Raw genomic sequence first — 27,655 nt, 5'->3', positions numbered from 1 at the left:
CAGAAGTTAATGATAATTAACTTTCATATCAGCATAAAGGTTATATTCCACAAAATCTCCACCTCGTCGTGCATGAGTAGCATTTTTTCTCGTCGTCGTAATAGCATACTGCTATAACCTAGTGCGAGAAGACGTAGAGCGTGTTGGGTTAACTAACATGGTACCCAATGCGAAGAGACACAACACGCGCAGCAACACAAACTCCGTCCGTGTTTCTTTGCGTTTGTTACCATGTCGTATAACCTGATGGAGCCAAAGGTATACTTACGAATGAGCACCTGTGCTACATCAGGCTGCACTGAAATACAAAGCGCACCATGAACTACTACAATTTTTTCTATTAAACAATAATGTGTTGGGTGTACCCTATATAGATTCTAGAACATCATGTTACCAATGCTTGACTGGTCTCGTTAGTCATGACGTTCAACTTCAGTGGAGCGAGAGCTGTGGCCATTGCCATTGGCAGTCTTAAGCACGTGACCTCTCTCGCAGGTCCTCATTGGCGGAGACGTATGCAGTGATGTCACGGCCGATTACTTCAACAACCGAGCGAAACCCGACGCGCGCTTAACGTGCGGTTAGAGGAGGAAGTGTCTTCGCCTTCATTTGTTTTGCTTTCTTTGTGACAAGACGATCGTCACCAGCGGGAGAAAGAAAGGTAAAAGAAGAGGCGGGAACACTTCCTCATCTCGCCGCACCTTCTGTGCGAGCTTCCTTGCGACAATCAAACAGGCGGGGCTAGAGCAGCACTTTTACTAATTTTTTTTCGACTATTTCTGTTGCTATACTATGAATAGTTTTTGTTGGATCGGCGGTTATCCGTGGAGGACTTCATATATCTGTAAAAAAAAAAAAAAATGTGAGCTTCGCTTGGCAGTTTGGAGAGTTCGATTGAAAAAAATGAATTTCCCTCAATTCAAAATCGTCCAAAGCCTTCCTAAGTAGCGGCAAAAGTTTCCAAAAAGTGCCAAAAGTACCACGACCCTCCAGCAGGTACGTCGCCAGCTAGAATTTTTTATCACTTTAGGGGAAACACCCTGTATATTTTTTCGAAACAAACAATTATCCGCAGTGCTACCCTGGTGCAGGTGCAGGATGCAACAGCATGCAGACACATTCTGTGACGCCAATGCGATAGAAGGGAGAGAGAGAGAGAGAGAGAGCAGGCTTACTGGCACATGGTGACACGAAAAAAAAAGCGCAGAGAGGGAGACAAGGAAGGACGAACACCACACCAACACCACTGAGTCAAAAAAGGACAACGCGTTGGTGTTCGTCCTTGTTTACGTTTGAGCAAAGGGACGTAACCTTACAGGGGGCGCTTATCAACAGATGTACACCAGTTAGACAAAACTTTACGGGGCACCCTCAGACGGATTCCTTCCTCAGATTGACACGTAAGCGACGGGTGATACGGTACAGACTTGCAAACGGGGGTCCACCATATGACAAATTGAAGGCAGAGCTCATGCGACGGACGTCAGCATCGGAACAGAGAAGGCTCCAGCATGTTCTCACGCACGAAGAATTCGAAAACCGCACACTGTCGCAGTTTCTTCGACTAATGCAACGACTACTCCGTGATCGTCCAACACTCGTCCGTGATTCCATTCTTTGTCAACTGTTCCTGCAGCGGCTGCCCTCAAACGTCTGCATGGTTCTTGACGCTGCTGGGGACATATCACCGGACGGCCTAGCGAACCTCGCTGACAGAGTACTAGAGGTGACCTCACACCCGATCGCAGCAGCGGCGCCACCCGCACAAAGAGTAGCGTCAACCGACCAGAGTCAGTCAGTATATGAAGAAACTGACTCAGGCAGCGACGCTTTGGCAGGTTGCCCAGCTATCCAAAGAGGTAGCAGCCCACAGGAGGCCCACGCAGCGTTCTCGCCCAAACCGCAATCGTTCCCGTGCTCGCTAACCCCCTCGATCGCCTCCTCCTGTGCCATGCATCTGTTGGTATCATACTCGGCCCTCGCGCTATGTTCATTCCTGCTGTCGCCATAAAACCACGTTTCTACATCTCCGTCCAATGTTTCAGCGCTACATGTGCAAGTCTGTATGGTCCATTCGCTGGTTGCGTGCCGCTCTGAAGAAGAAATGCGCCGGAACGCGTTTTGTGAACTTCTGAAGAGCTCTGTACATTGTGCCGTTGTGGGTGAATCTGTGCAGGTGGGGAATGCACAGGTTCCTTGGCCAGGCCCAGCCTTCGTCATAATCATTATAACAGTTATTATTACTATTCCTGCAACGACAGTAATCTGACCGCAGAATAGAAACTATTTGTTTTATTCACATTATCCCAACCCTGTTCCGCGAATTATACAGTGCTCACGTTTCTTATCGGAAGTTAACAGCGTTAATGCTAGATTTTCTGGAACAATTTTCCTGTCGCTATGAAATCGACAAGCATTTTAGGTAGGGCACTGATGGTTCACTGGAAACTTGCTTACCGATATCTCTGCTGTGAGGACAGAAATAAGAAACTTCCATGCCACGAAGTTGTCAGTCACTGGCATTACCCCACATGTCGTTTACCTTGTGAAACAATGTTTGGATATGAGGTTGGAGAACGATGTCTTATCTCCCCAATCTAGAGCGATATTACCGCGCGTAATGTTCAACGTCGTTGGGTCTCGCACATCCTTTTAAAATGCGCACGTGTTGCTTGCAAGGATTGGTATTAGCTTTCTGAGAAAGAAGAGAAACGAGGTCACGATGAACTAGCAGTTAACGAATGGAAACCCCCTTTTCACCGTACCTCATACAGTTCGTAACATCTGGAAGAGCACGTTTACAAGAAGGCGGCGCTACTGAAATCTTTGCAGCTTGCAGAGTTAGAACACGTTAACATTCAACAATGATCACGGTAACGCTGCCGGTAGTCCTCCTTTGCATTGCTGGTAAGAGTTGGTGAATTGTCCTTGTTTTATGTCCTTGCCCTGACTTTATGTCCTTTCATTGCTGGTACGTGTTGGTCATTTCTCATTTGTAAATGCTTTCACTTCCTATACGATCGCATTTCAGAAACAGCATGTACATTTCGAAAGATATGCTTACAAACATTTGCACATTAATATAATTTCAGCTTCGTCAACAATAAACGGTAAGTCTTTAAACTTAACTTTCACTCGAACTCTAACATCAAAGTCAGTCTACGTGTCCAGACGGTGCATTAAACCCCATAGAGATGGACTCCTGAAATGCTCTTGTGATGCCAAAGCAGTGGTTGTCCACCCAGGGACGGACCCCGACCCTCGCTGTGTGTGTGTGGGGGGGGGGGGGGGTTTGTAAGCGCGTAGTGGCGGAAAGGAGAGAGGGAAATTCTATGTATACGTTAATGTCTCCCTCTCCCTCCCTCTGGATCTGCCACTGTCTTCAGGAGGCTGCACCTGGGCAGTGTTCCTGCACACAAGAAGATGCGTTGTCATGGTGGCGAAACAGCTAAGCGGCTGCTCGACACTTAGAAAACGGACTTCAATTTCGCTATTCTTTATGGCACTATATCATTAGTTGAGGAAGAGGGAGTTAGACGACATATATCAGTGGGCACAGGCCCCAGTTCTTCGTTCTTTATTCGAGGTAATTTATTTAATTCATTCATCATTCAACATTTGCTATAAATCGACCCGTTGACGTAACTCGGTCATTAAAGTTCACACAGAATTTGTTTTCCACTGATAGAGATATCATGCCAAACACTCATAGGAGATGATCCAGTAAGAATGATAGTATAATCGGTTGCGTGATAACACGAAGTTACACTGGGAAGCCAGAAAATGTCAACAAAGGGGGACTTCTTATCCAACTTGGAAGAGTGTCATATGCGCAGTGAACTCTGAGATACAACACGATTGGTCAAACACTATTAACGACACTTACTTTTAGTAATGTCAACTCAACTACTGTCTGGCTAATATCCCGTCTCTTTCATAAACATATGTACACCCCAAAAAGTATGTACTCGATGGAACCGGTTTACACGACCCGCTCATTGGTCTAATGCTTCTTTTTCTTGACTTCGGGCAACATTCGTTCTTTCCTGCTACGCAGCCCAAGGGTACACACGGTTCCTGCTACCATCTCGAAGACAGCCCCAGTACAATCCACCAATTCTACGCCGATATGCGCAAGGCGAGCCTCCGGCAACATCCGGCGGACCCGCGCACTTTCCACCACAAGATGCGTGCAAATACGGGGATCCTGTGCAGGACCAAATGTGCTCCTCTCGCTGTCAGGCCTACAAAATCCGTACAGGATACTGTGGCCCGTGGTACATGTGCCAATGCATCGATTAAAGAACAATGCCGTAAGCGCGCAAAGACATGGTACTGCCTTGTAGCATCTCAACCCAGAAATACGAGCAGTAAAAACGTAGCACTTGCGGACAGTTTCGCTCCAGAACGTTCCCCTGAATTACTTTTTCCTCCTCCTCCCCTCTTTCCTCGTCTATCTTGCTCTTCCTATGAGTCTCAATTACTCCCCACCTCTTTCAAATTCTTCCCTTGGTACGGGACAACGTTTCCTATGGCCACCCCTACTTCTCTGCTCATGGGTCCTGTACAGTACAGGTGACGACCTTCGGGATGCTCCGATTGTTCACGGATTCGCTGGTGGTGCAGGGCCCCTTAAACAGAGTCCGGCGCCCAATACAACGCCTTTTGAAAAGCTCGCACGTTGCACCCATACTCGATGGCCATTGATTTAGTTATCACCGGAGACCGCCTACGTGAGAAGGGGCATATTCTATACTGCAGGGGTGCAAGGTCGTCAACGCGTCGTATATTACTGAACGTGAACTTCACCGCATAGCACGGTGGTGTGGCCAGCCATCGCATAGGGTGGTGCCCTTTGTTACTCCTACTCTGCGGAAAGCGTGGCGCGTATGTTTCATGTGACGATTCACACAACTACATATGTGTCACAAAAAGGCGTGCGCGATCTGTTTTTAACCAATCAGGGGGCAAGAAAGATGTCATTCGTAATGGCGCTTGCCTAACAACGTGCAACACGCTGAATGTCTGTTTTAGCACAGTGGGTATAGAGAGTTAGTTTTTTATCTGTAGCAAATTTTTAACACCACTACATTTTTCTTAGCTTCCTAATTAGATGCCTTCAGGGAAACGTTCAGATATAACATTTCTACTCTAGCGCACTCCTCTGTACAGCAATGCACAAACTACCCCAACAACATATACTGCTAAGATAGCATAATTGGAGGCAATCATTACATAGACTCGATCGACTGCTTTATATAATGACAACCCCCCAAAAAATTAATTGCAGGTTAACTGAAAGTAATTGAGGCTAATTAAGGGCTCATTAAATGGACTGTAATCGAAATTTTCGAACCGGAAGTGAAGCATAAACCGGAGGTGGACAACACGAAGTCATGCTGTACGGGAAGTGGAGAACCGGAAGTTGAGTTGGAAGCATAGACCGGAAGCGGAACCCCGGAAGTCGGCTTTATAACGGAAGTGGACAACCGGAAGTTGAATTTAGAGCGGATGTGGATACCCTGGAAGTCAAGTATGGACCGGAAAAGGCGCTTGATGCTGATGCATTTCTCTCGCAATTACCTCTAAATCGCCATTGATTTTTTTTTTTCGCACAATGAGCCTTCTAATGCTGAAGCATTAAAAGTTGTCACCACACCACACACCAGGAGCAGCACGGACAAGATTGCCGCCGCCGCTGCGCGCATTCTTGTAAGCTAATCTTCTCGAGAAGTTTGCGCTTCGCAAAGGATGTACTTCGCGTGACGGTGCCGGAAGGTAATAGGTTCATATCACGCTGTAAAAGAATATATGTTTCAAACGCCTTCCATGCTCTTTGAAAATGCTGAGACGCCTATTGAGATATCAATTGGCAAATTTTGCGATGCAAAAGAGCCTAAACTGAATAACTCACATCACCAGCCGAGTGGGTTAAGGTAAGGCGTCCCGTTCGTCGGTGGTAGCCCAGGTCGTGCTGAAGACTGGGGTGTGGTGAGTTCGAATTTCTACTACCGGCTGTGCTGTCTGAAGTTTTCTCTGGGCTTTCCGAAGACTTTCCAGAGAATGTCGCCGCAGTTCCCCCTGAAGTCGGCCCAGGACGCATACTAAGCCCCTACCCCAACTGCTTCCTGCTGTCCTCTGGCCATCTGGCCATCTGTCCACATCTGTACGCTGCTCATAGCCACAGTTGCCTCGCGGCGGTCACGCGGAACGAAACCAAAAAGGATAATTAATATCAGGAGCGCAGGAAAAGACTCTACCTTGACTTCCGGGAGCCTATCTGGGCCGTAAAGCCTGCTCCAATCAGGTTCATCACTCCAAAGCACGTGGTCCTCCGATGTAGAATGAACGCTGCTCTACTTGTGGCTTAAATGCGTTTTGTTTAGGTTTTTAGGCTCATTCGCATAACAAAATTTGACAACCGATATCGCAATGTGCGTGCACGTCTCAGAATTTCAAAGTAACAAAGGTAACTAGCATATCTCGGTCAATTAGCCACCTCACTGCACAATCAACTTTGTTCTAATGGCCACCAAGTCGGGTAAGCTAATCACACAATTGAAGGTATACTAATGCATTTTTTGTAATTTGGTGCAGCTAAAAAAAAAAGAAACAAGAACCATCCTGTATATTTATGTCCAAATCGCTGTGATAATCGCTGCGTTATACGGGGGTGGGGGGGTGGGGTATGTTTATTAAAAAAGAAAGGGTCATATGGGGCGACTACTGATGCGTTCAGAAAACAACACATCATCACGTTCCCCTATAAATGCGTGTGCAGACGTGTGCGAATGAACATTAGCTTCTTCTTTTTTTTTTTTACGAACGGAAAGCAACGGGCTCGCGAAAACATAAAACTCAGCTCAAAAGAGTTTGCAACATGTGGATAAGTTCATGAAATCTATTCACAAACGAAAGCCATTACTCGCTCAGCAAACCGAAACAGCTTGCTCACTTCCAGACCGTTAACGACCACGAAGAGTCATGACCATGCTACGGGCCATCCTCCTCGGCATCGCTGGTAAGTGGTAGTGAATTCGTCCTTCTGAAGTGCATTGTTCTTACGATCACAGGTCGTAGGTGACATATAGTGTCTGACAGATTCTTTTAGAAGAAGCACTTGACCAACACTTCTGTCTCGATATATTTTCAGTTTTCTCTACAATATGTGGTAAGTAAGAATGATTACTGTTTCTGCGCAGTCTGTTATCAAGCTCCTTACACACACACGTTTTTTTTTCCTTTTTTTTTTGCGAAGAAGTAAAGCACAAGGCTATAGTAAGGAAAACCAGCGCGAGAAAAGAGGCAAAAGATTTCAATTAGCCGAAATGTGTCATGCACACAGGTTTTACGTAGGTTTTACAGGGCCACGTAGTATGGGTTTTAGCAGGTTTTAATAGATTTCTTTACGGGTACATGAGGCGCCGAGGGGTGACCGTTGTGATCGTTCGTAATTTCAACTCAATTTCAATTCAAGGACACCGCAATTTGAGTGGTCCAATCATCGAGGGACGTCCTTTGCGAGGACCAATAGGAGGCCGGCACGCATCATCGCGCTTCCTACGAAGGAGAAAGAGGGAAAGGGGGAAGCGTACTTTCCTTTGCGCAGAAATCATGGCGGGAGCAACGAATAGATCCCTTGAAATATCACAGCCTTCGAAAAAGCCAAGAAAGCATTGGGGTTTGAACCACACATCTCTCCATTGGCGCTCGAGTGCGGTAACAATTACGCTATGCTGGCACCTGATTTCAGCAAAACTTACCCCGTGGTCCTCATTCAACTAACGGGATACACACACTCTCTCTCTTCACCATTCTCTCCCACATTTCTCTTCTCACACACATCTCGTTCAGTGAGCATTGCTGTTAAGGTGATGGCGTCCTTAATTTGCTCGAGCAGAATCAGCTGCATCACGTCACGCTCAGCCTTTGAGCGTGACGTGATGCCACGTGACCACGTGATCCACGTGACATGATCCACGTGACATGGAAAAGCACTGGGGTGCTACACAGGCGTCATGCAGTGAGGCAGCAGCGTGTGTTTGTATGTTAATGCGTTTTGCTAATATATTACGTTAATTAATGTCTGTTATATAGGTAATATATTTTGCTAATTAATGTGTGTGATATTAATATTATGCTATGCGTGATATCCTCTCGTAATTGGATGCATGCCGCACTCAACAGATCACGACGAGCTCTCCTGCTGTGCCTCAGGTGTGGCAATACGTTTACCAATGTCACGTGACCAAACGTGACGTCACTGCACAACCCTAAATGTCTCCACTTTACCTGCTCCAAAGAACCGTCTTCGCCGGTGCAGTCAGTGCTTCTCTACTCGTCGTCAGACTATTACTCTTCTTCTTCGTTACGCAGCCCAGCAGTACGCGGGGTTCCTGCTACCTGCGGTGGGGCGCCCGAAATACAAACCACCTGTCGGGCATCCATATGGAGAAAAAGGGCTGGGTCGCTTCCAGGCTCCAAGAAACCCTATTCCATTTCACCCACCAGTTCGATGCGACTTCGATTATGACGCGGACGCACATGGATATTGCGACGCCATCTGTCGTGCCCATTACTACAGTGCAGGCCACTGCAATGGAGACATATGCCAATGTTAGTAAATATAGAAGTCACACGTTTTGTACTCATGTAGATATTCTCTTGAATAAAATGCTCTTCAGTAAGTGTCACTGTACACGATGATGAGACCACGGAGTGACTGATGTATGGATCTATAGTAGTATATGTAAAGATTTGTTGGCTGCAACTGTTTACTATCGAGTGATGGAGGTGTTGGTGGCTCTGACAGCGCCTTCTTGCCATTGTTGACCACAATTACCACCGTATATTCGATATTTTTCGCCATTTGTATTTTATTTAAAATATTACTTAAACTGGGCAAAAAGTGTGACAGAAACTCTCAAAAAGGACACTTTCGTGGACAACGTACCCACCTCCGCCCTAGACCAGTTTTTGCCAGTTCCCCCGGAGGACTAGGGATAGAAGGAGCGGCCGAATCATGACCGAGCCAAGAGCAATCGGTTCTCATACATCTGAACAGCCGAGTAGCAGGCGACAGAGGAGTATCAGAAAACATTTATCTGAGCCAATCAGCGGGCACGGACTCTGTAGCGTCACCGCAAAGTCACAGGGGGATACAGTGTCCCAGCTACAATGGGTGGTTTTCAAGTTGAGAAGTGGCGCTACGCATGCTGGCTCTTCGAACTTCCGGTCCGAAATTGCGCTCAATTGGAGCAAAGCAAAACTTCTACCACCTGGCTTAAAAGACAACCAAGATGGCTTTTCCTGGGAATGCCTGCACCCCAAAGAAGTAAGGTACTGTAACAAATACTTCGCACGTACTTTTCTTGCGACAAAGATAATATTTCGTGACACGTAGTGCATGTTTCGGTTTCGTTCGGCGTGCGCTTCAAAATCGCAATCTTTTGCCACGGGAAATGTTCTGTTACAATGCGGTCAATTTGACGCCTCAAATAACAAAGATAACAGGCAACATTTCAGATATGGCGCAACAAAATGTGCAGGCAGTATTTTACGCTGCAATCTTCAGCACTCTGACGATAGTACGCATGTAATCGTTTTCTTTTAGACTGGGAAGAAGCTGTGGCTTTAGTAATATTCTATTCACGTCACAGTTCATAATCTTATCACAGCCACACACAGTTCAACGTGATAAGTACACAGCACGACATTTGGTGACAAGTGCCAACACCCCTTAGTTCAATTTTCGATTACGTTGAGAACATTTTTCCAAAGGCGCAGGATCCAAGGATATGCGATACATTATATGTCCCTTTTCCGCAGAATTAGTGCATTTACGCCCGGAACATTAGCTTATTTTCGGTTGAAAATCTCGCTTACTCTATAAGACTCCAGCTGAACTTCGGACCGGAAGCGTAAATCCACGTGACATTGCAACTTCCCTTGCGTCATTTTGACAGGAAGTTGCAAACCACCCATACATCGCAGGAAAGGTACGTTCCTAAGTATTTAATTTAATATTTTCTTACTGGCTCACTTTGTCACGCGCTGGGAACACCAAGTTTCCGACATCAAAGGAGACGTCATCGGTGGTCGACCCCCATGATCTATCTTCCAAACTTGGCCAACAACAAGATTAGATGGCGACGGTGATAAGGGGCAAACTTATGATGATAAGAGAAACGACGATAAGGGGCAAACTTGCCCCTTAGATTGAAGAAAGAACCCAAGCAGCACAATGTCCTGAAAGTCGAGTGCAACAGGGGTGGACGGAATGTGTCTTACCAGTGTTCTTTAGTTTCACGAGTCTGTTCAAGGCCTTCCACCTACCCGTCCACCCCTATTTCACTCGACTTTATCGTGCTGCTTGGGAAGGAAGTCACTGAAAAGGTTAGCCAGCTGCAGGACTCGAACCCACATCTTATAGGGACGTTCGGCTAGAGTTTGGCACGACGACACTAGCGCCGGCTTTCTTCTCTGGTGGCGGGCGGAGGAAAAGTTTTCCAGTACATTTTACAAACGTAGAAGACAATGTTGGCGATTTCACACGTCATCGCGTGAATTTTGCCTTGTGTTCGACCTACTTCAGTGAATCTGTACCATCCTTGATGCAATAACCGCAGGAAACAGCGAAATAACTGAAATAAATACTGGAAATAACCGTCGTCACAGGTGGCACTGATGGCAGTGAGCGAGGGCGCTCCCTGGGCAGCCGAACGAACCCATGGATTACTTTCTTTATTCATTGTTCTTCGGCGCTTGAGGCTTTCTGCGTTCTTTTCTTTTTTCTATGTTCCAGCCGCAGAACAACAATTTCCATTGTTGTCCCTTAGCGCAATTGATATAGAAAACGCCGTGCACAAGACAGTCTGAAGGACTCAGCGAACCGTACAAATTTCACACCGGACATTTCAATATCCGAAGACTTCTGTGCGGCCACAAGACTTGCACGGAAAAAGTTAATAGAATATGGCAAGTCAATGGGAACACCTTTTAAGCTTAGGTATAATACATTGTTCGTGAACAATCATTCTTATCGTTATGATAGTCATAACAATTGTATCCAGGAGCTTCACGCTTTTACAACCACTTCGGGTCAGCCTGTTTCCAATACTCATAATCCTCCCCCAGTTGAAGGTAATCGTGTAGGCCAGTGCCCGTTGCTGCCTGACGGCGTTAACTCTAAGCAAAGCACTGCATAGCATTCCTCTCATGCCAATATCTCTGTTGTCTACACTAATACTAGATCGTTGTTGAAGCATCGCGATGAACTTTCTTCTTTGATTGATTCATGTGATGCTGATTTCGTGTTTTTAACTGAAACGTGGCTGTCAGCCAAAGTGTCTAGTCATGAATTGTTTCTGTGTCACAAACGTTACAATGTATATCGTGCAGACAGAGGTCTTAGGGCAGGTGGGGGCGTACTTATAGCTGTTGCTGAAGGGATTGTATCCTCGATAATTAGCTTCCCCACAGACCTTGAAATGATATGGGTTTCTGTAACCCATAATTTCAAACGTATCTTACTTGGAGTGTGTTATCGTCCTCCATCTTCGGCCTCAACCTTTGTCAATGAGTTGCACGATGCGTTAAATGTCCTCGTGAATAGATTTCCCGGATGTCCTATGCTCTTAGTGGGTGACTTTAATTACCCGAATATTAACTGGCTTGATGTCGTGCCCCAGGCAGCTCAGTCGCCTGTGCAATTGAATGCATTTGTAAACATGTGTCACGATTTCAATCTTTATCAGCTTGTACACTGCCCGACAAGAATAACATCCACAAGTGCAAATATCATTGACCTTGTTCTGACATCTGCACCTGAACTTGTCACTAATTTATCTTGCATAGATGGGATTAGTGATCACTCCGTTATTCACTTCTTTATTAACATTCCAATACAAAAGCGCGTGTCAAGGATGAAGCCCATCAGGAATTACAACAGAGCTAACTTCACAGATATTAACAATGAGCTCAGTGTTTTCCTGGATACATTTATCACGGATTTCACTTCTCGCTCTGTTGAGCATAACTGGTCACTATTCGAAGCCAAAGCTTTAGAACTCATTAACAAACACATTCCTCTCGTATACATACATTCCAACTCAAAGCTTCCGTGGTACACCAGACATATTAAGCGACTCTGTAATAGGAAGAAGCGACTTTTCAAAGCGGCCAAAGCGTCCCAATGCGCCACCAAATGGAGTAGATATCATGAGACCGCTTCTCAGTACAAAAAACGCCATTAAGGAAGCTAAGGCACACTTTTTTTCCGTCTCATTGCCAGACATGCTTAAAAATAATTTGAAACAGTTCTGGAATACAGTTAATAACCATCAGCAGCGCAACTCCTGCATAACCTTAATCGACTCATCCGACGAGCCAATCCCTCCCCTTGAGTGTGCAGATGTGTTTAATAATGTTTTTTGTGGTGTGTTTTCTCACACTGCAATAACCGTCCTACCTCACATTCCTACTTCGAATCACGTTGTCATGGAACCCATTGCCATTGATCCCTACGGGATTAAAACGGTCATCGAGTCGTTAAGGCTGTCATCAAGTTCCGGTGCAGATGGTATCAATTCAAAGTTCCTAAAAAATACTTCTTGTTATTCTTCATTAATGTTATCTATGATTTACAAGCAGTCATTAGAAGATGGTTGTCTTCCGAGCGACTGGAAAACTGGAAAGGTAGTTCCCCTTCACAAATCCGGTGACAAACACTCCCCAGCCAATTATCGTCCAATATCTCTTACCAGCATCTCATGCAAAGTTCTTGAGCATGTCATATATTCCCACTTGGTACAGTTCCTCGAATCCAACTCTTTCTTTCATCATAGTCAACATGGATTTCGGAAATCATTTTCCTGCGAAACTCAACTGGTGTCATTCGTGCACGACTTAAGCTTTGTTCTTGACCAAGGGTCCCAGACCGACTGCATATTCCTTGACTTCTCCAAGCCATTTGATAAAGTATCGCACCGTCTCCTACTTCATAAACTCGGTGCACTCAACATTGATACTAATGTACTGTCCTGGCTGCATTGCTTCCTTTCTGATAGGAGCCAATACGTAACCATTAACGACGCTGATTCTTGTCTAGCTCCCGTACTATCTGGTGTGCCCCAGGGTTCCGTGCTTGGTCCTCTCCTTTTCCTAATCTACATTAACGACCTGCCGCAGTGTATTTCGTCATCGTCTATTTGTCTATTCGCAGATGATTGTGTTCTATACAAAGAAATTTTACAGGAGTCTGATGCCCTGCTTCTTCAGTCTGATCTTAATAACATATTAACATGGTGCCACACTTGGAGCATGGAACTCAATATTAACAAATGTAAACACATGAGAATAACACGAGTCCGTGGACACTGCCAGTCGTACACTCTTGATAACTTTACATTAAATTTGGTTCTTTCCTACAAATACCTGGGCGTCTTCATCTCATCTGATTTGTCTTGGAAAGCACATGTCGAGTATGTTGTAAGCAACGCTAACCGTACTTTGGGTTATCTTAGGCGCACCTTTCATCAGGCACCTCAGCATCTGAAGTTATCCTTGTACACATCCATTGTCCGTCCGAAGCTTGAATATGCTGTTTCGGTCTGGGATCCAGGTTCATCAGTCCTTGTTCAGGCCATTGAAACCATTCAGAACAGGGCTGCCCGTTTCATATTTGGCAACTACCAACGCACAGCCAGCGTAACCTCCATGAAACGTAACCTGCAGCTTACTAACCTAGCTTCCAGACGAAAAATTTCCCGTCTGTGCCTGTTCCATAAAATTTACTACCATAACGATAGCTTGCGATCTCGCTTTATTTTTCCGCCCGCGTACATATCAAACCGCACTGACCATCGTCAAAAGGTCCACATTCCATCTTGTTCAACCAAGACTCACGCTGACTCATTTTTCTACCGTACTGCCGTCGACTGGAACAACCTCTCCGGTTCACTAACGTCAATCTCGCCCATTGCTCAGTTCAAAAGTGTCATTAGTGATTTTATTGCATTGTAATCATCTTCGTTGTTTTGACATCATTGTTATATTTTGTACTCAGTTTTGTTTGTTCGATTGTTTTTGCTTCTGTAACCCATTTATTCTAACTACCACTCCCCTCTGTAACGCGCAAGCCCTGAGGGTATTTAAATAAATAAATAAATAAATAAATAAATTACGGAAGTTTGTCAATAAAACGTAAACAATAGGAATTAACCAAGGTCGACTACATTTATGAACAAATACCGTATACATACAGTACATACCGTATATACATATATGTATATTTGATACGTAGAAGAGTCACTATAGCCCAACAATGGAGAACCGAAGCTCTTGTGAGCTAGATCAAGTAGCGTACGTACCTAATCTCATCCATAATGGGTCACATGGGTAAGACAGACAGAACGAATATACGAAATGATACGAAATATATATGTTGCCTCAGAACATCAGTTCTCTCATGTTCAACGAAATATACATGGCGTCCCAGCTAACTGCGAACATATTTAAAAAAATATATATATGACACTTTTTCCTAGATGAAATCAACTGCAATATACGTAGCATATGCTCCTAGGAGGGCATTAGCAGAGTCCAAAGGCAATGTCTTAATTAACTTTTTAATTATAAAAGCTACCAAGTTGTCCGAATGAGAACATCTGTTCCTTTCGGTCACCTGATATCTTAGCCGTTTTCAGAACAAAAAATCCGTTCCATAGATCGCCCGCAAAAAATTCGCGAAGGAACGCCACTTCTTTCTTTATTTTGTTCATTGCGCACCTTCCGAGACGCGTATTTCCTTCACCCCCAACGTGTGAGGGGGCAGGAGCACAGTGCCGCCTCATGCGTCGAAGATGAGCTTTAACTTGCGGAAACAAAACAAAAATAAATGTATCGGGTTACTCTATCGGAACTGGCCTTATAAAATAAGTATTTAAAGAGACTGAAACATTTATTTTACTGAAGAACAAGCTTTCGGACAGAGTCCGTCCTTCATCAGGTGCGATCTGTTTTCCTTTCCAGGACGCGAGAGGCGACAGTGTGCTCTTTCTCCCTCTCACGTTGGGGGTGAACGAAAGACGCGTCTTCTAAGAAGCGCCCAATGAACAAAATAAAGAAAAAATGGGTTTCCTTCACGAATTTTTTGCGGGCGATCCATCGAACGGATTTTTGTTCTGAAAACGGCTACGATATCAGGTGACGAAAAGGAACAGATGTTCTCATTGCGACAACTTCGTAGCTTTTATAATTAAAAAGTTAATTAATGAAAGTTAATTAAGACATTTTACTTTACTAATTCGCTCCTAAGGAGTGCCCTTCAGCATATGCTATATTGCAATTGATTTCTTTTTGAAAAAAAAGTGTTATATATATATATATTTTTTTTTTCAAATGTGTTCGCAGTTAGCTGGGACACCCGTGATCGATTCTGATTACGTGTGACTACGTGATCGATTGTGACTATAAACGGGTTCAGCAGAAGATTAACTGTTTGAGCGAATAACTTTTTAGATGCGGCTTCAGTTGGATAATGTAGTTCAGATTATCAACTTTCAACCAGCGCGGTCTTCCTTTCCTTCCCACGGAAGATTCTGGTGCAATACGATGCAAAAAAGAAAAAAAGCTCCTCACGGTGCAAAGGTTTCCGCTATTGTATTGCGCATTTGCGCAGTGCCGGGATATCGACTTCGCCTTGAAATGCGTCTGTTGTTGCTGTCTTTAAGTGTTGAGAGACGTCAGCCAATATTTGGCTTGCTACTCTTGTAGTTTGCTATGGAATATACCTTAAAAGTCAAGAGGACTCGCTGTTGGGCACGTTGGATCTTCATGCTTAAAAGTCAGTAGGGCCATGTACGAACGAGTATTCGCTTTACAAGAAGGGACGTCGGCTACGGGCAGACTTGCGCCCGTTACTCGAATAAAGTCATTGATTTTGGTTAATTCTACGAAAAATGTAATTGATTACCTTTACCAATTGCTCGACTCCAAATGTAATTGAGTAACGAGTAGAAATGTAACGCGTTACTCCAGTGGTTACTCTGCATTCACGCAAATTATACCCCTCTTTGCGTATCTCAGAAAAAAAAAAAAAAAAAAAGGCTGAACAGCCGAACAACAGAAACCACACCGAAAACATGTAGGAGAGGTAGATCTGTACGTCTACTGTATTTATCGTCCGGGAAGACGCTGACCCGATTGTGGAAGAGCGCTGCGTGGAACTTCCCCATGACTGACCAAACCTCCAAAACTTCAGGTACTACCACATTGGTGTGGGAACGGATTACGGAGAGGGGCCCTGAAATTGCGTTATTACGATGACCCCCGCTTGCTATAGGAGAACGATTCAACAGAGGCGGAAGACACGAGGGGCTTGACTTGGGACAGAACATCTGAAAGGTAAGTTAATCTCTGCTGGTAAAGTAATCTATTACTGAGTAATCGACAACCCTTCAAAGTAGTTGATTACTCGAAAAGTTACTTTGACAGCAAAGTAACTGATTACTCAAATATTACTCAAAAAGTAGCCTATTACTAGTACGCACGTGTTACGCACAAGCCGGTCTACGAGGTCACGGAGACATAACCGTTAACGGAAGGAATACCTTTTTACTACAGCCGAGAAAATTCGCAACATCTGCTTCATGAGTTCTGTTCAGCACAGAAAGCCATCACAACTCACGTAGCATGCCCACTTGCAATCAGTAAAGGTTCAAGAACGGTCAGGATGATGTTTTCGGTCAGCCTTCTCTGCATTGCGGGTATGTGTTGGCGAATTATCTCTTGAAACTTTCTTTCCTGCCCGCATTCACACTTCACAAATTCTGCTTCATTCATGCTTTCCGAGAATATTTTACGAAGATCAACGCTTGAATATACTTTCAGTTTCGTCAGCAGTATGCGGTAAGTACGAACGACTAATGTTTCTGTTTGTAGTTTATTCGAGTCCATTGCACACCAATTCATAAGTGTTGCAAGCGCGAGTAAAAAGCTGAGTAAACAGTTGAGAAACACAGTGCACGGAAAGAGGCAGATGATTTAAGTGAACTCAAGCACGTCGTGGGCACATGTGTTCATGTGATCATCGGCGGGGCGCCACGTCATCAATGCAACAACGGATTTAAAAACAACACAATAAACTTTTCCAGTTTAAACAAACACAGTATAATATTTGCCCAGGTGTATTTTAATAATTGTTACTTTCATCACTGTTCAGCTGCTATTCGCTCCGAGATCGAACAGAGTCGGCGCGCTGCGGAGAAACGATGAACTACCATTGTGTGGACGCGTCGTCTGCTTTTACACGTTTATTGAGCGCTTACAGCTGTAGGTGGAGCATTGGGGAACCGAACAGTACCGTACCAGTGATCTTCCGGTGTATATATATACTTAAAATTACGGAAAAGATCAGCCAACTCTGAACATCGGCCCACGTGTTATCCACACTGGAAAGGTGACAGTTTCGCCCCTTATAGGTCGATCTCGCAGCGCATAAGGTTCTGAAAATTTCGTGGTGTACCGTTACGTATACATGTAGGTATAAATCTTAATTTTACAGAAAATTTCGCATAGGCATTTCATACGGAGATTCTTCCGATTTATACTGACGAAAGTCAAGGAAAGCGATGCGCATGCGCAATCAACGTATTCAAAGCCTCAGTTCCACGTCAATGAGTGAGCGTCCACGAGTTTTCGTAAAGACAAGTCTCGCCATTGCTGAAATTGCGCCCCCACTTAACACTGAGACCCACTTTCATACACACGCTCTATACGACCAGAGTCGCCACTGGCAAGCGATTCGTAAAGCTACATTAATCGTGGATGGACATCAATATGTGCAAATATGCCCAAGGAGGTACTGAACCATGGCCCAGTTTGGTACATTTATAGGGGCACTGAAGTAAGAAAAAAAAAATAGCGCGAACGAAACTGCGAATGTGCGCTGTCCAATCATCGGGAGACACCATTTGTGGAGGCCAATGGGAGGCCGCCACGCACTGTCGCGTTTCCTGTGAATGAGAAAGAGGGAAAGCGCACTTTGCTTCGCGAAGGACGCAACGAATGAATTCCTTGAGATATGACAGTTGTCGAGTTGCCAAGACAGCGGCGCCGTTTGATTCACGCATCTTTCGATTTTCGCGCGAGTGCATTATCCCATTACGCTGCGCTGGCATCTGCTTTCCGAAAACTTACCCCATATGGGTCTCATTCAACTGACCGGATACGCACTCACTCTCGTCGCCATTCTCTCTCACATTTCTTTTCCCACACAAAATCTCGTTCTGTGAGTATTGCTGTTAAGGTAACGGCGCCTTTAATTCAACGAGGAGAATGAAGCTCGTGCGCATGACGTCATGCGCAGCCTCCGAGCGCCTTTGAGGCACGTGACATGAAAAAACATGGGGATGCGTCACAGGCGTCGTACTGCGAGCCGAATGAGCCAGCAGCGTGTGTTGATATGCTAATATGTGATGCTAACAATACATTATGTTAATTAATATTTGTTATATCAATATTACGTTATGTGTTGATATCCTCTCGTAATTGGACGCATGCCGCACGCAACGATTCACGGCGTGCCCTCCTACTGTGACACCGGTGCGGCAATACGTTTTCCCATGCCACGTGACCAAGCATGACGTCTCTCGTGCGGTGCTTCTGCACTCGCCTTCAGACTGTTCTTCTCCGTATACGCAGCCCAGCGGTACGCGGGGTTCCTGGCACCAGCGGTGGGACGCCCCGAATACGATCCACCCGTCGTGCATCCATATGGACAAAAGGGGACAGGTCGCTTGCCGCACAAAAGGGACCCCATTCCGTTTGATCTACCAGTCCGATGCGACTTCCACGATGATTCCGAAGCCCGACAAGATTATTGCATACTCGTCTGCCGTCTCCATTACTACCGTGGAGGCTACTGCACGGGATACAAATGCGAATGTATCTAGATATAAAAGACCATATGTAAAAGCCACACGGCTCGTGCTCTTGAAGCCCATGTACTCATATGTCTTTTCTTGAGTAAAACCTATTCAGCAAGTGTCACTGTACACGACGATGAGACCACGGAGTAACTGACATATAGATCTATAGTACAATATGTAAAGATTTCTTGGCTGCACCAGTTTACTATCGAGTGAGGGAGCTGTTGGTGGCAGTGGTGGTGGTGGTGGTGCTGATGGTGAACGGACCGGGCTCGCCGCTGTCGGCTTCACAGTTGTGGGCAACGTCACAACTGACGCACTTGGGAATGTGCGTCCTGGGCCGACTAACGAAACTATGCCGACATATGTCTGATGCCGTGATATGTTGGTGGTTGTGTCAGCGCCGGCTTGCCGTTGTTGACCCTAATTACCGCCGTATGTCTCCATTTTCTCGCCATGTGTATTTTAGTAAACATGTCACATAAATCGGGACAAAAATAGGACAAGAGAAGCAAGAAAAATCGGGACACTTTCGGGGGCAAGTTATCCACCTCTGAGTATGTCAAAACTGCTTTTAGATTATTTTAACTTGTATTACATCACCGAAACTGAGGGTTTTGCGAGCGATTTCCAGAGACCTTCCCGTTGACAGCTACCGCTGTAAAAAGGGATTCTGCACAGATGACGCTCTCGCAGGCAATCTTGCCACCATCTTGCATGATGCCAGCCATATTTAGACCGGTCTAAAGAGTGTTCAGAAGCTGTTACAACGTTTACAAGCTTTACCTAATCCAGCATTACCGACCTTCGTGCCTCAAAGATAGCGTGTGCGCCTTCTGATCCCAAGGTTGCGGGTGCGTGCCACGTCGAGTACGCCACCTGCTTGGAGGCAGAGTACAGCGTTTGGTCACGTAGGGTTCCGCAGAGAACGTTAAAACGCGGTACGGTATGCGGTGTGTTGAGTTCGCAACCTACTAGATTATAGAGACCATGTGATAATTTGCAAACCCAATGAGGAGCCCGTCCGCACGATCTGCTTGGGGCGCTACTTATCGGCCCGCGAGATATGCACCGTGATTGGGCGATGGAAGTTTGAATTTTGAACGCGCATAAGCGAACGCATGATTACCATAGCAGACGACAGCAACAGTTCCTTGGAAAACGCGTAGAATGATGATGACTATCAACTTTACAAGGACGCATCTACCGTGGGATGTCCGTCCACTGCTTGTACAAATACACTAAGGTAAGCTAAAGTACAGGGTACTGTAGAAATTGAGCAAGCAAGAAACGGGCCAATGAGCAGCGCCACCGCTAGGTTCCAAATGCGGCTCTGGAAAGGCGTCCGTATGGCATGGTCGCTACGATCTAGTAGGTCGTGGTTGAGAGTTCAATGCACCTTGAAGACGTACTGAGGGCCATAAAGAAATCTGAATAAGATGTGTGATGAAAGTATCTTTTGACAATTTACCGAATGGCACGAAAAGATTTGATGTGTGCCATCTGTTTCCCAGAAAAGAACTCACATACTACGCGTGCGCATCCGTAACTCGCCACTCCGGGTGTAACGAGGAGGAGCAGCAAGACGACACGTCACCGACGTCGTTACACTGTCCGCCCGTTCTGATTCGCTGGTCAATGGAGGTCAGCCGGAGTGTCTCATTGCCGCCGTAAACCAGTTTTGCCAGTTCCCTCGGAGAATTGGGATAGAAGGAGCGGCCGAATCATGACCGAGACAAGGAGCAACACTTTTCCAGAGCCCCAAACAGTCGAGTAGCAGACGGCAGACGAGTAGCGGAAAACATTTGTCCGAACCAATCAGCGAGTATACACTCTGTAGCGTCAGCGCGAGGTCATAGGCAGATCACAGGCTGGCACCGCCCCCCACCACTTTTCGTGTAGTCGCTTTTTTTTTTTCACGTACTTTAAATTAAATTTCTGCGGTAATTATGACTCTGTAGGGTGAATCCCTTCTCTTGGTGCGTGTTACTGGCCTGCAAAACTGTTTTTACAGAAAGAAAACAGGGGGTCAAAAATGACTTCTGCGCTACTTTAAACAGCATTCTGCAGACGGGTTGTCTCGCAACGATAAGTCGATAAGCTACGCTTTCGTCGCACTTATGTAAACGGAGCTATACAATTTCACCCGGCCCACTTTTGAATATTTTCTAAAAAAAAAAGTCCTCCATAATAAAATGTCTAAATGCGCACATTCTTATTACGTTAGAATTATAACAAATTGCTCACGATTTTCGTCAACTAAAACTTTGGAAGGTTCCTCGTGTAAGAACGAAAGGATCGATTGACGATTACCTTATCCTTAAAACGCATTTAGAACTTTAGTTTTACAGTTTTCTTAAGAGTTTTCAGAGTTTAATGCATTAGCTTTTTTTTTAGGAACGGACAGCAACGAAGTCGCGAAAACATAAGACACGGCTCATAGGGTTCGCAACATCTGGATGGGTTCATGAATCCTATTCAGACGCGAAAGCCGTTACTCGCTCAGCAAACCGAAACAGCTTGTTCATTTCCAAACAGTTAATAATAGAGAACAGTCATGATTATGCTACGGGCCATCCTCATCGGCATTGCTGGTAAGTGAATTCGTGAAGGAGTGCACTGGTCATACGTGACATACTCTACGACAGACTGCCTAGTCGAAGCATATGACAAACATTCTGTGCCTCCATATATTTTCAGTTTTTTCTACAATACGTGGTAAGTAAGAACAATTAATGTTTATGCTCAGTCTATTTCTAAGAACCTCATACACAAATTGTTCATTATTTATTTATTTATTTCTATTTGTTTGTTTGCGTGCAAGTAAGAAATATGCGCGAAAGTAAGTAAAGCCAGCGCACGCAAAGAGGCAAATGGTTTTATTCAGGCGAAATACGTCACGGACGCAGATTTTAATACCGGTTTCACGGGTGCGTGAGGAGCAACGCGTCATCAAAGTGGCATGTAATTTAACAGAAACACTACAAAATGTTTCTATCTCAGATCACTACAACGCATTTATTACTCTGTGGGTGTTCTAGCGGTAACCACTTTCATTACTAAAGCTAGCAAAGTTGTAAATTCCACAGCAGCTGCTCATGCAAATAATGTCCGCCGATAAGACCTGGACTTGCAGATTGAACGCTGCTACTATATCTGCAATTTTTACGGGTAATGTCAAATGGGCTTTTTATGGGGTAATTCCGGCTGCGCATACTGGGCTGAATGTCCCATTGTCTGGCTAATATTTCTTCTGTCAAGGACAATCATGACACCAAACGATAAATACTTACTCCATTAAACTTGTTTTTAAGAACCTTGTTCTCTGTCCGACGTTTATCTGTTCTTTTCCCCACCATTTGTTGCTTCGTTCCACGCAGCACAAAGGCACCCGGGATTACAGCTACAGGCACAGGTACGCCCTCAGTACGGCCCGGCAATCGTGCAACGGTTTGGAGAGAGCGGGCGAGGACCTCAGCCGTCTTACGGCAAACGTGTTCCGTTTTATCCAGAATTTTTATGCGTTTACGGCCATCCTGACGAGGATAAAAATTGCCACGATTTCTGCAAAGTTCATCGCCTCCGTACAGGCCACTGCAGCACGCGGTACTTATGCGTATGTTCGGAATAAAGCAACGTATTGTAAACTGACAGAAGCATGATGATCCTCCCTGAATTCATGCAAGGCTCCTCTTCAATGAACCCTACTTGAGAGAGCCTCGTCCTGTGGTCGTCCAAGAAGTCACAAAATCATATGTAGGGTATTTCGCCTAAACTGATTTAAAAAAAAAAGTCTAAATGGCGACGTACGTAAAGAAGAGCGCGAAATGTGCGTCTAGAGGTTGTTCCCGCCTTCATTTGTTTTGCCTTCTTTGCGCTAAGACGGTTGTCACCAGTAGACTCTAGTCACCAGCATCAAGGTCAAAGGGGGACAAAGAAAGGCAAAACAAGAGGCGGGAACACTTACTCCTCTCCCTGTACCTTCCGTGCGCCCTTCTTCGCGACAATCAAGCAGTCGGGGCTCAAGCGGAACTCAATTTTTTTTAGGCTCTTCCGGTTATTAGGTGTGCATAGTTTTTGTTGGGTCTGTGGTTATCTGTGGAGGACTTCATATTTCTGTAAGAAAAAAGTGAGGTTCGCTTGGCAATTTTCAAAGTTCAATTGAAAAAATAAATTCCTCAATTAAAAATTAATTGTCCAAAGCCTTCCTAAATGTCCTTGTAAATTGTCACTTGTTCAATTGTCCTCATTAAGAGAAACTACCGAAAGGCCCACAATCCACGGCCGAGCATGTCGCTAGTTAGAATTTTTTTTTTTATCACTTTAGGTGAGGCATCCCGTATATCATTCGTTCGAATTATGTCTCCTCAAAATGGTCATGGTCTTCAATAAAGCAATTAAATCAATAGGGTACGCATAGCTTTCACGAGTTGAGTCCCTTGCCAAACCCAGCACACCAACGCTCTGCCCTCATTCAGTCTACGTTACGGCGAAAGCTCCGCCTTCTTCAGGACAAAGAACGTCGTCGTCATTGAGCTTCAAAAGGTCAGAAGTATACCTCGTCCTTGCGTTGAATAAGCCTCCTGGAATGAATAGTATCTGAAAGAAATACTGCGTCTGATAAAGTACCGCTGACAAGAAACAATTTACGAAAATATTGTATCCTTTCACTTGTAACGACAGCATGCACGGATACTCATGTCACCGCGAACGCTTACGTGCTACGGATGAGATTGTGATACCAGAAACGAAAAATATGTAGTAGAATATAACACTAAAGCACGTGTCATGTGGAATCTCGAGCCGTTTTCGGGATTTCTAAATGTGGATCCCGGGACTCAAGTATCCCCAAGTACAAGTAGAATGTATCTCCATTTTTGCAAGCATCCCCAGAATGTCGTATAGGACTGTATTCAGCGGTGCATCCGTCCTATCACAAATTGTGATACAGTGCGGTCTTGCTTTCGCTTACACTGAACGTTCTAGTGCAATAAGAGCAAGAAAAATCTTGTGACGGAGCAAAGGTTGCCGCGTATTACATTGAGCATTCGCGCAGTGCCGGCTACGGAGTACAGTGCCGTAATATCGACTTTGACTATAAATGCCTCTCTTCCTGCAGCCTGCTGCGTAATATACAGGGTGTCCCAGCTAAGTGCCAACATATTTAAAAAAAAAGTCTATCACCTTTTCCCAGGGCATACGCTGAAGGGCACTCCTTAGGTGGACATTGGCGAACCCTTAAGGCACTGTCTTAATTAACTGTCAATAATTAACCTTTTAATTATAAAAGCTACGAAGTTGTCCCAATGAGAACATCTCGTCCCTTCGGTCACCTGATACCGGAGCCGTTTTCGGAACAAAAATCCGTGCGAAAGATCGTCCGCAAAAAATTATTGAAGAAACACCATTTTTTTCTTTATTTTATTCATTTCGCATTTTCGAAGACGCGTCTTTCCTTCACCCCCAATGGAAGAGCGCGAAAGAGCACACTATCGCCTCTTGCGTGCTGGAAAAAGATTGAAAGAAAACAGAAGATGCAATCCAAGATAAGGGCAGTTACCACAGAGCCACCCGATACATTTGCTTTTCTTTTGTTTCCGCAAGTTAAAACTTCTCTTCTACGCATGAGGCGGCACTGGACTCCTTCACCCTCTCACATTCGTTGTGAAGGTGGTCTCCGAAGATGCGCAATGAATAAAAAAAAAGGTGTTAGATAAAGAAAAAAAAAAAGGTGTTCCTACACGAATATTTTGCGGACGATCTATCGAACAGATTTTTATTCGGAAAACGGCTGCGGTATCAGGTGGCCGAAGGGACCAGATGTTCTCATTGGGGCAACTTCGTAGCTGTTATAATTAAAAAGCTAATTATTGAAAGTTAATTAACACATTGCCTTAGGAGTTTGCTAATGCCCCCCTAAGAAGCCATTGATTTCCTCTAGGAAAAAGTGATATAATTCTTAAAGATGTGTTCGCATTCGACTGGGGTATTAAAAGTGCATAACCAATGATTTCAATGGGGAGTTTCATCGCCCCTGGGGATACAACTCCTCAGTGATCATCTCGTAATTAAGTTGTGGTTGTTGTTCAAGTATTGGCTTTACAAGAAGGGACATCGGCTACGAGGTCACGGAAACTAAGAGCCGTTAACGGAAGGAATATATTTTTATTGCAGCAGGAAAAGTTCGCAACATCTGCTGCATGAATTCTGTTCAGTAGAGAAAGCCATTACAACTCACGCAGCTTGCACACAGTTAAGGTTCAAGAACGGTCAGGATGATGTTATCACTCACCCTTCTCTGCATTGCTGGTATGTGTTGGCAAATTATTTGTTGCAACTAATTTTCCTGCCTGCATTCACACTTCATAAATGACATACCTTACGAGAGAATTTTACAAGGATCTACGCTTTAATATACTTTCAGTTTCGTCAGCAGTATGCGGTAAGTACATACGCCTAATGTTTCTGTTCGTCGTTTGTTCGAGCCCACTGCACACCAATTCATTAGCGTTTTAGGCGCGAGCAAATATCTCTCCCTGGTTTTCTTTTAAATAATCAACCAATCTATCTAGTAAACAGTTAAAGACGCAGATGATTTAAGTGAGCTCAAACACGTCGCGAACATACGTGTTCATGTGATCGTCGGCGGAGTGCCACGTCATCAATGCCACAAGATATTAAACAGCAACGCAGTAAGCTGATTCCAGTTTAAACAACCACAGTATAATATTCCCCAGTGTGTCTTTTAATAATTGTTACTTTCATCATTGTTATGCTGCTATCAGGTTCCGAATATTTGGCGGTGTGCCCTTGCGTAAACCAGGTGCATTTAAGGGGGCACTGCAATGAAAAGAACGCGCGAAGGAATCCCCAAATTTGCGCGGTCCTATCATATGAAGACATCGTTTGCGGAGGCCAATATAGGAGGCCGCCACGTACTGTCGCGCTTCCTGTGAAGGAGAAAGAAGGAAAGCGCACTTCCCTTCGCGCCTGAGTCAAGAAGGACGCAACGAATGTGTCCCTTGAAATATGACAGGCGTCGAAAAAGCCAAGACAGCGGCAGGGGGTTTGAACGACGCATCTCTCGATTGTCGCTCGAGCTCATTAACCAATAACGCTACATGACACCTGCTTTCCGAAAAAATACGCCACATGAGCCTCGTTTAACGAACGGGATACGCACTCACTCTCATCGCCATTCTCTCCCCAATTCTCCTCTCGCAGACATCTCGTTCTCTGAGTATTGCTTTTAAGGTAATGATGTCCTTAATTCAACGAGGAGGAATCATGCTGGTGCACATGACGTCACGTGACATCACGCGCAGCGTTTGAGCCACGTGACACAAGAAAACACGGGGATGCGTCACAGGCGTCACATACGGCGAGCCGAATTGGCCGAGCCGAGCCGAGCCGAGCCGCCTTTCCCCCTTTCTTTATCTTTAATAAACATATCCCCCCCCCCGAATGAGGCAGCAGCATGTGTTTATATGCTATTGTCATATTATGTTATGTGTTGATATCCTCTCCTAATTGGACGCATGCCGCACGCAACGGCTCACGGCGGGTCCTTTTACTGCGATGCGGCAATACGTTTTCCCGTGTCACGTGACCAAACGAGACGTCGTAGCACAAGCCTCATTGTTTGCACTTTATCTGCTCCGAAGAAAAATGGTCTCCGGTGCAGTGCTTTTCTACTCGTCTTCATATTATTACTGTTTTCCTTCGTTACGCAGGCCAGCAGTACGGGGGGTTCCCGCTACCACCGGTGGGACGCCCCGAATACGATCCACCTGTCGCGCATCCATATGGAGAAAGAGAGCCAGGTCGCGGGCCGGTTCTAGGAGACCCCATTCCGTTTGATCACTTTCGATGCGACCTACTAGACGATGATGCCGTATTCCGACGTCGGTATTGCGAAGCCGTCTGTCACGGATATCACTACACTACAGGCTTCTGCAATGGATTCATATGCGATTGTCGCTAGGTGTACGAGACCATATATGTAAAAGCAATATGTGAAATACACGTGTCTCCTACTCTTAAAGCTCATGTACGTCTTCTCTTGAGTAAAACCCTCTTCAGTGTGTGTCACTGTGCAGGACGAGGAGACCACGGAGTAACGGACCCAAGGGGCACATCATCTTTGCCCAATATATGTCCAATATTGCCCAATATTGGCGGAGATGCAGTGCTGCTTTGGGACGTATAGATCTATAGTAACACTATACACATGTGAATATCTGTTGGTTCACCCGTTTACTACCGAGCAACGGAGGTGTTGGTGGCTGTTACGGTATATCGGCTTGCCGTTTTGAGCCCATTTACCGCCGTATATTTTTATTTTCTTGCCATGTGTATTTTTAATGATTACTATTCTCATCACGTGTAACGTTCGCAACATCGACAGTGGATGCTCGAAAGCACGGAGCTCAAGAGTTCGAAGAAACCCTCCTTGCCCCTCGGCACTAAATCAGGGGAGTGACGCCGGGACCTTGCACTGCGTAACCTTACGGGGTGCACGGTTTGCCAGCCGCGATCGTTGGTCGTAAAGCTGAACCACAGGGCGGTGGTTTAGAGATCACGCTCCCATCAAAGGTTTTAAGACAATTCAATTAGGAGTTGAAACACCTTGAACCTGGCCGTCCGATTCGTGGTCCTGGATTGAGGTTGTGGTCCAGAATGTGACCCTTTTGAGGACGTGTCAGGGTCCGAGGAGGAAGAACACT

General features: G+C 45.2%; 1 protein-coding gene and 3 long non-coding RNA genes across 5 annotated transcripts in view; 3 read left to right on the top strand and 1 right to left on the bottom strand.

The window, feature by feature from the left end:
• The window catches only part of LOC135391856 (uncharacterized), a 231,398-nt gene that overhangs the window by 27,787 nt on the left and 175,956 nt on the right, over positions 1 to 27,655 (bottom strand). The gene's annotated exons all lie outside the window — the stretch shown is intronic.
• LOC135391853 (uncharacterized) lies at positions 2,761 to 8,703 on the top strand. Its single transcript, XR_010422120.1, has 5 exons — positions 2,761 to 2,907; positions 3,093 to 3,110; positions 6,962 to 7,021; positions 7,154 to 7,171; positions 8,377 to 8,703. It is a non-coding gene; the product is annotated as an uncharacterized LOC135391853 (long non-coding RNA).
• On the top strand, positions 16,642 to 19,061 carry LOC135393465 (uncharacterized). Its single transcript, XR_010422639.1, has 3 exons — positions 16,642 to 16,766; positions 16,891 to 16,908; positions 18,703 to 19,061. It is a non-coding gene; the product is annotated as an uncharacterized LOC135393465 (long non-coding RNA).
• Positions 20,143 to 26,973, top strand: LOC135390507 (uncharacterized). The gene is made up of 6 exons (XM_064620202.1): positions 20,143 to 20,175; positions 21,327 to 21,523; positions 21,630 to 21,647; positions 25,104 to 25,238; positions 25,354 to 25,371; positions 26,663 to 26,973. The coding sequence occupies exons 1-6, from the start codon at positions 20,143 to 20,145 to the stop codon at positions 26,787 to 26,789; spliced, it is 528 nt and encodes a 175-aa protein (XP_064476272.1). The 3' UTR covers positions 26,790 to 26,973.

Source organism: Ornithodoros turicata, chromosome 4 (genome assembly GCF_037126465.1).
Source record: "Ornithodoros turicata isolate Travis chromosome 4, ASM3712646v1, whole genome shotgun sequence".
Classification (NCBI taxonomy): Eukaryota; Metazoa; Arthropoda; class Arachnida; order Ixodida; family Argasidae; genus Ornithodoros; species Ornithodoros turicata.
Note: the sequence above shows the minus strand (reverse complement) of the source record. Positions and strands in the feature narration are given on the sequence as shown.

Excerpts from the sequence above, each read along its gene's own strand:
- LOC135390507 (XM_064620202.1), top strand. The coding sequence starts at position 20,143 with ATGTCCGTCCACTGCTTGTACAAATACACTAAG. Across the intron at positions 20,176-21,326 it reads GCTTGTACAAATACACTAAG|GAACGGACAGCAACGAAGTC; the intron begins GTAAGCTAAAGT and ends CTTTTTTTTTAG.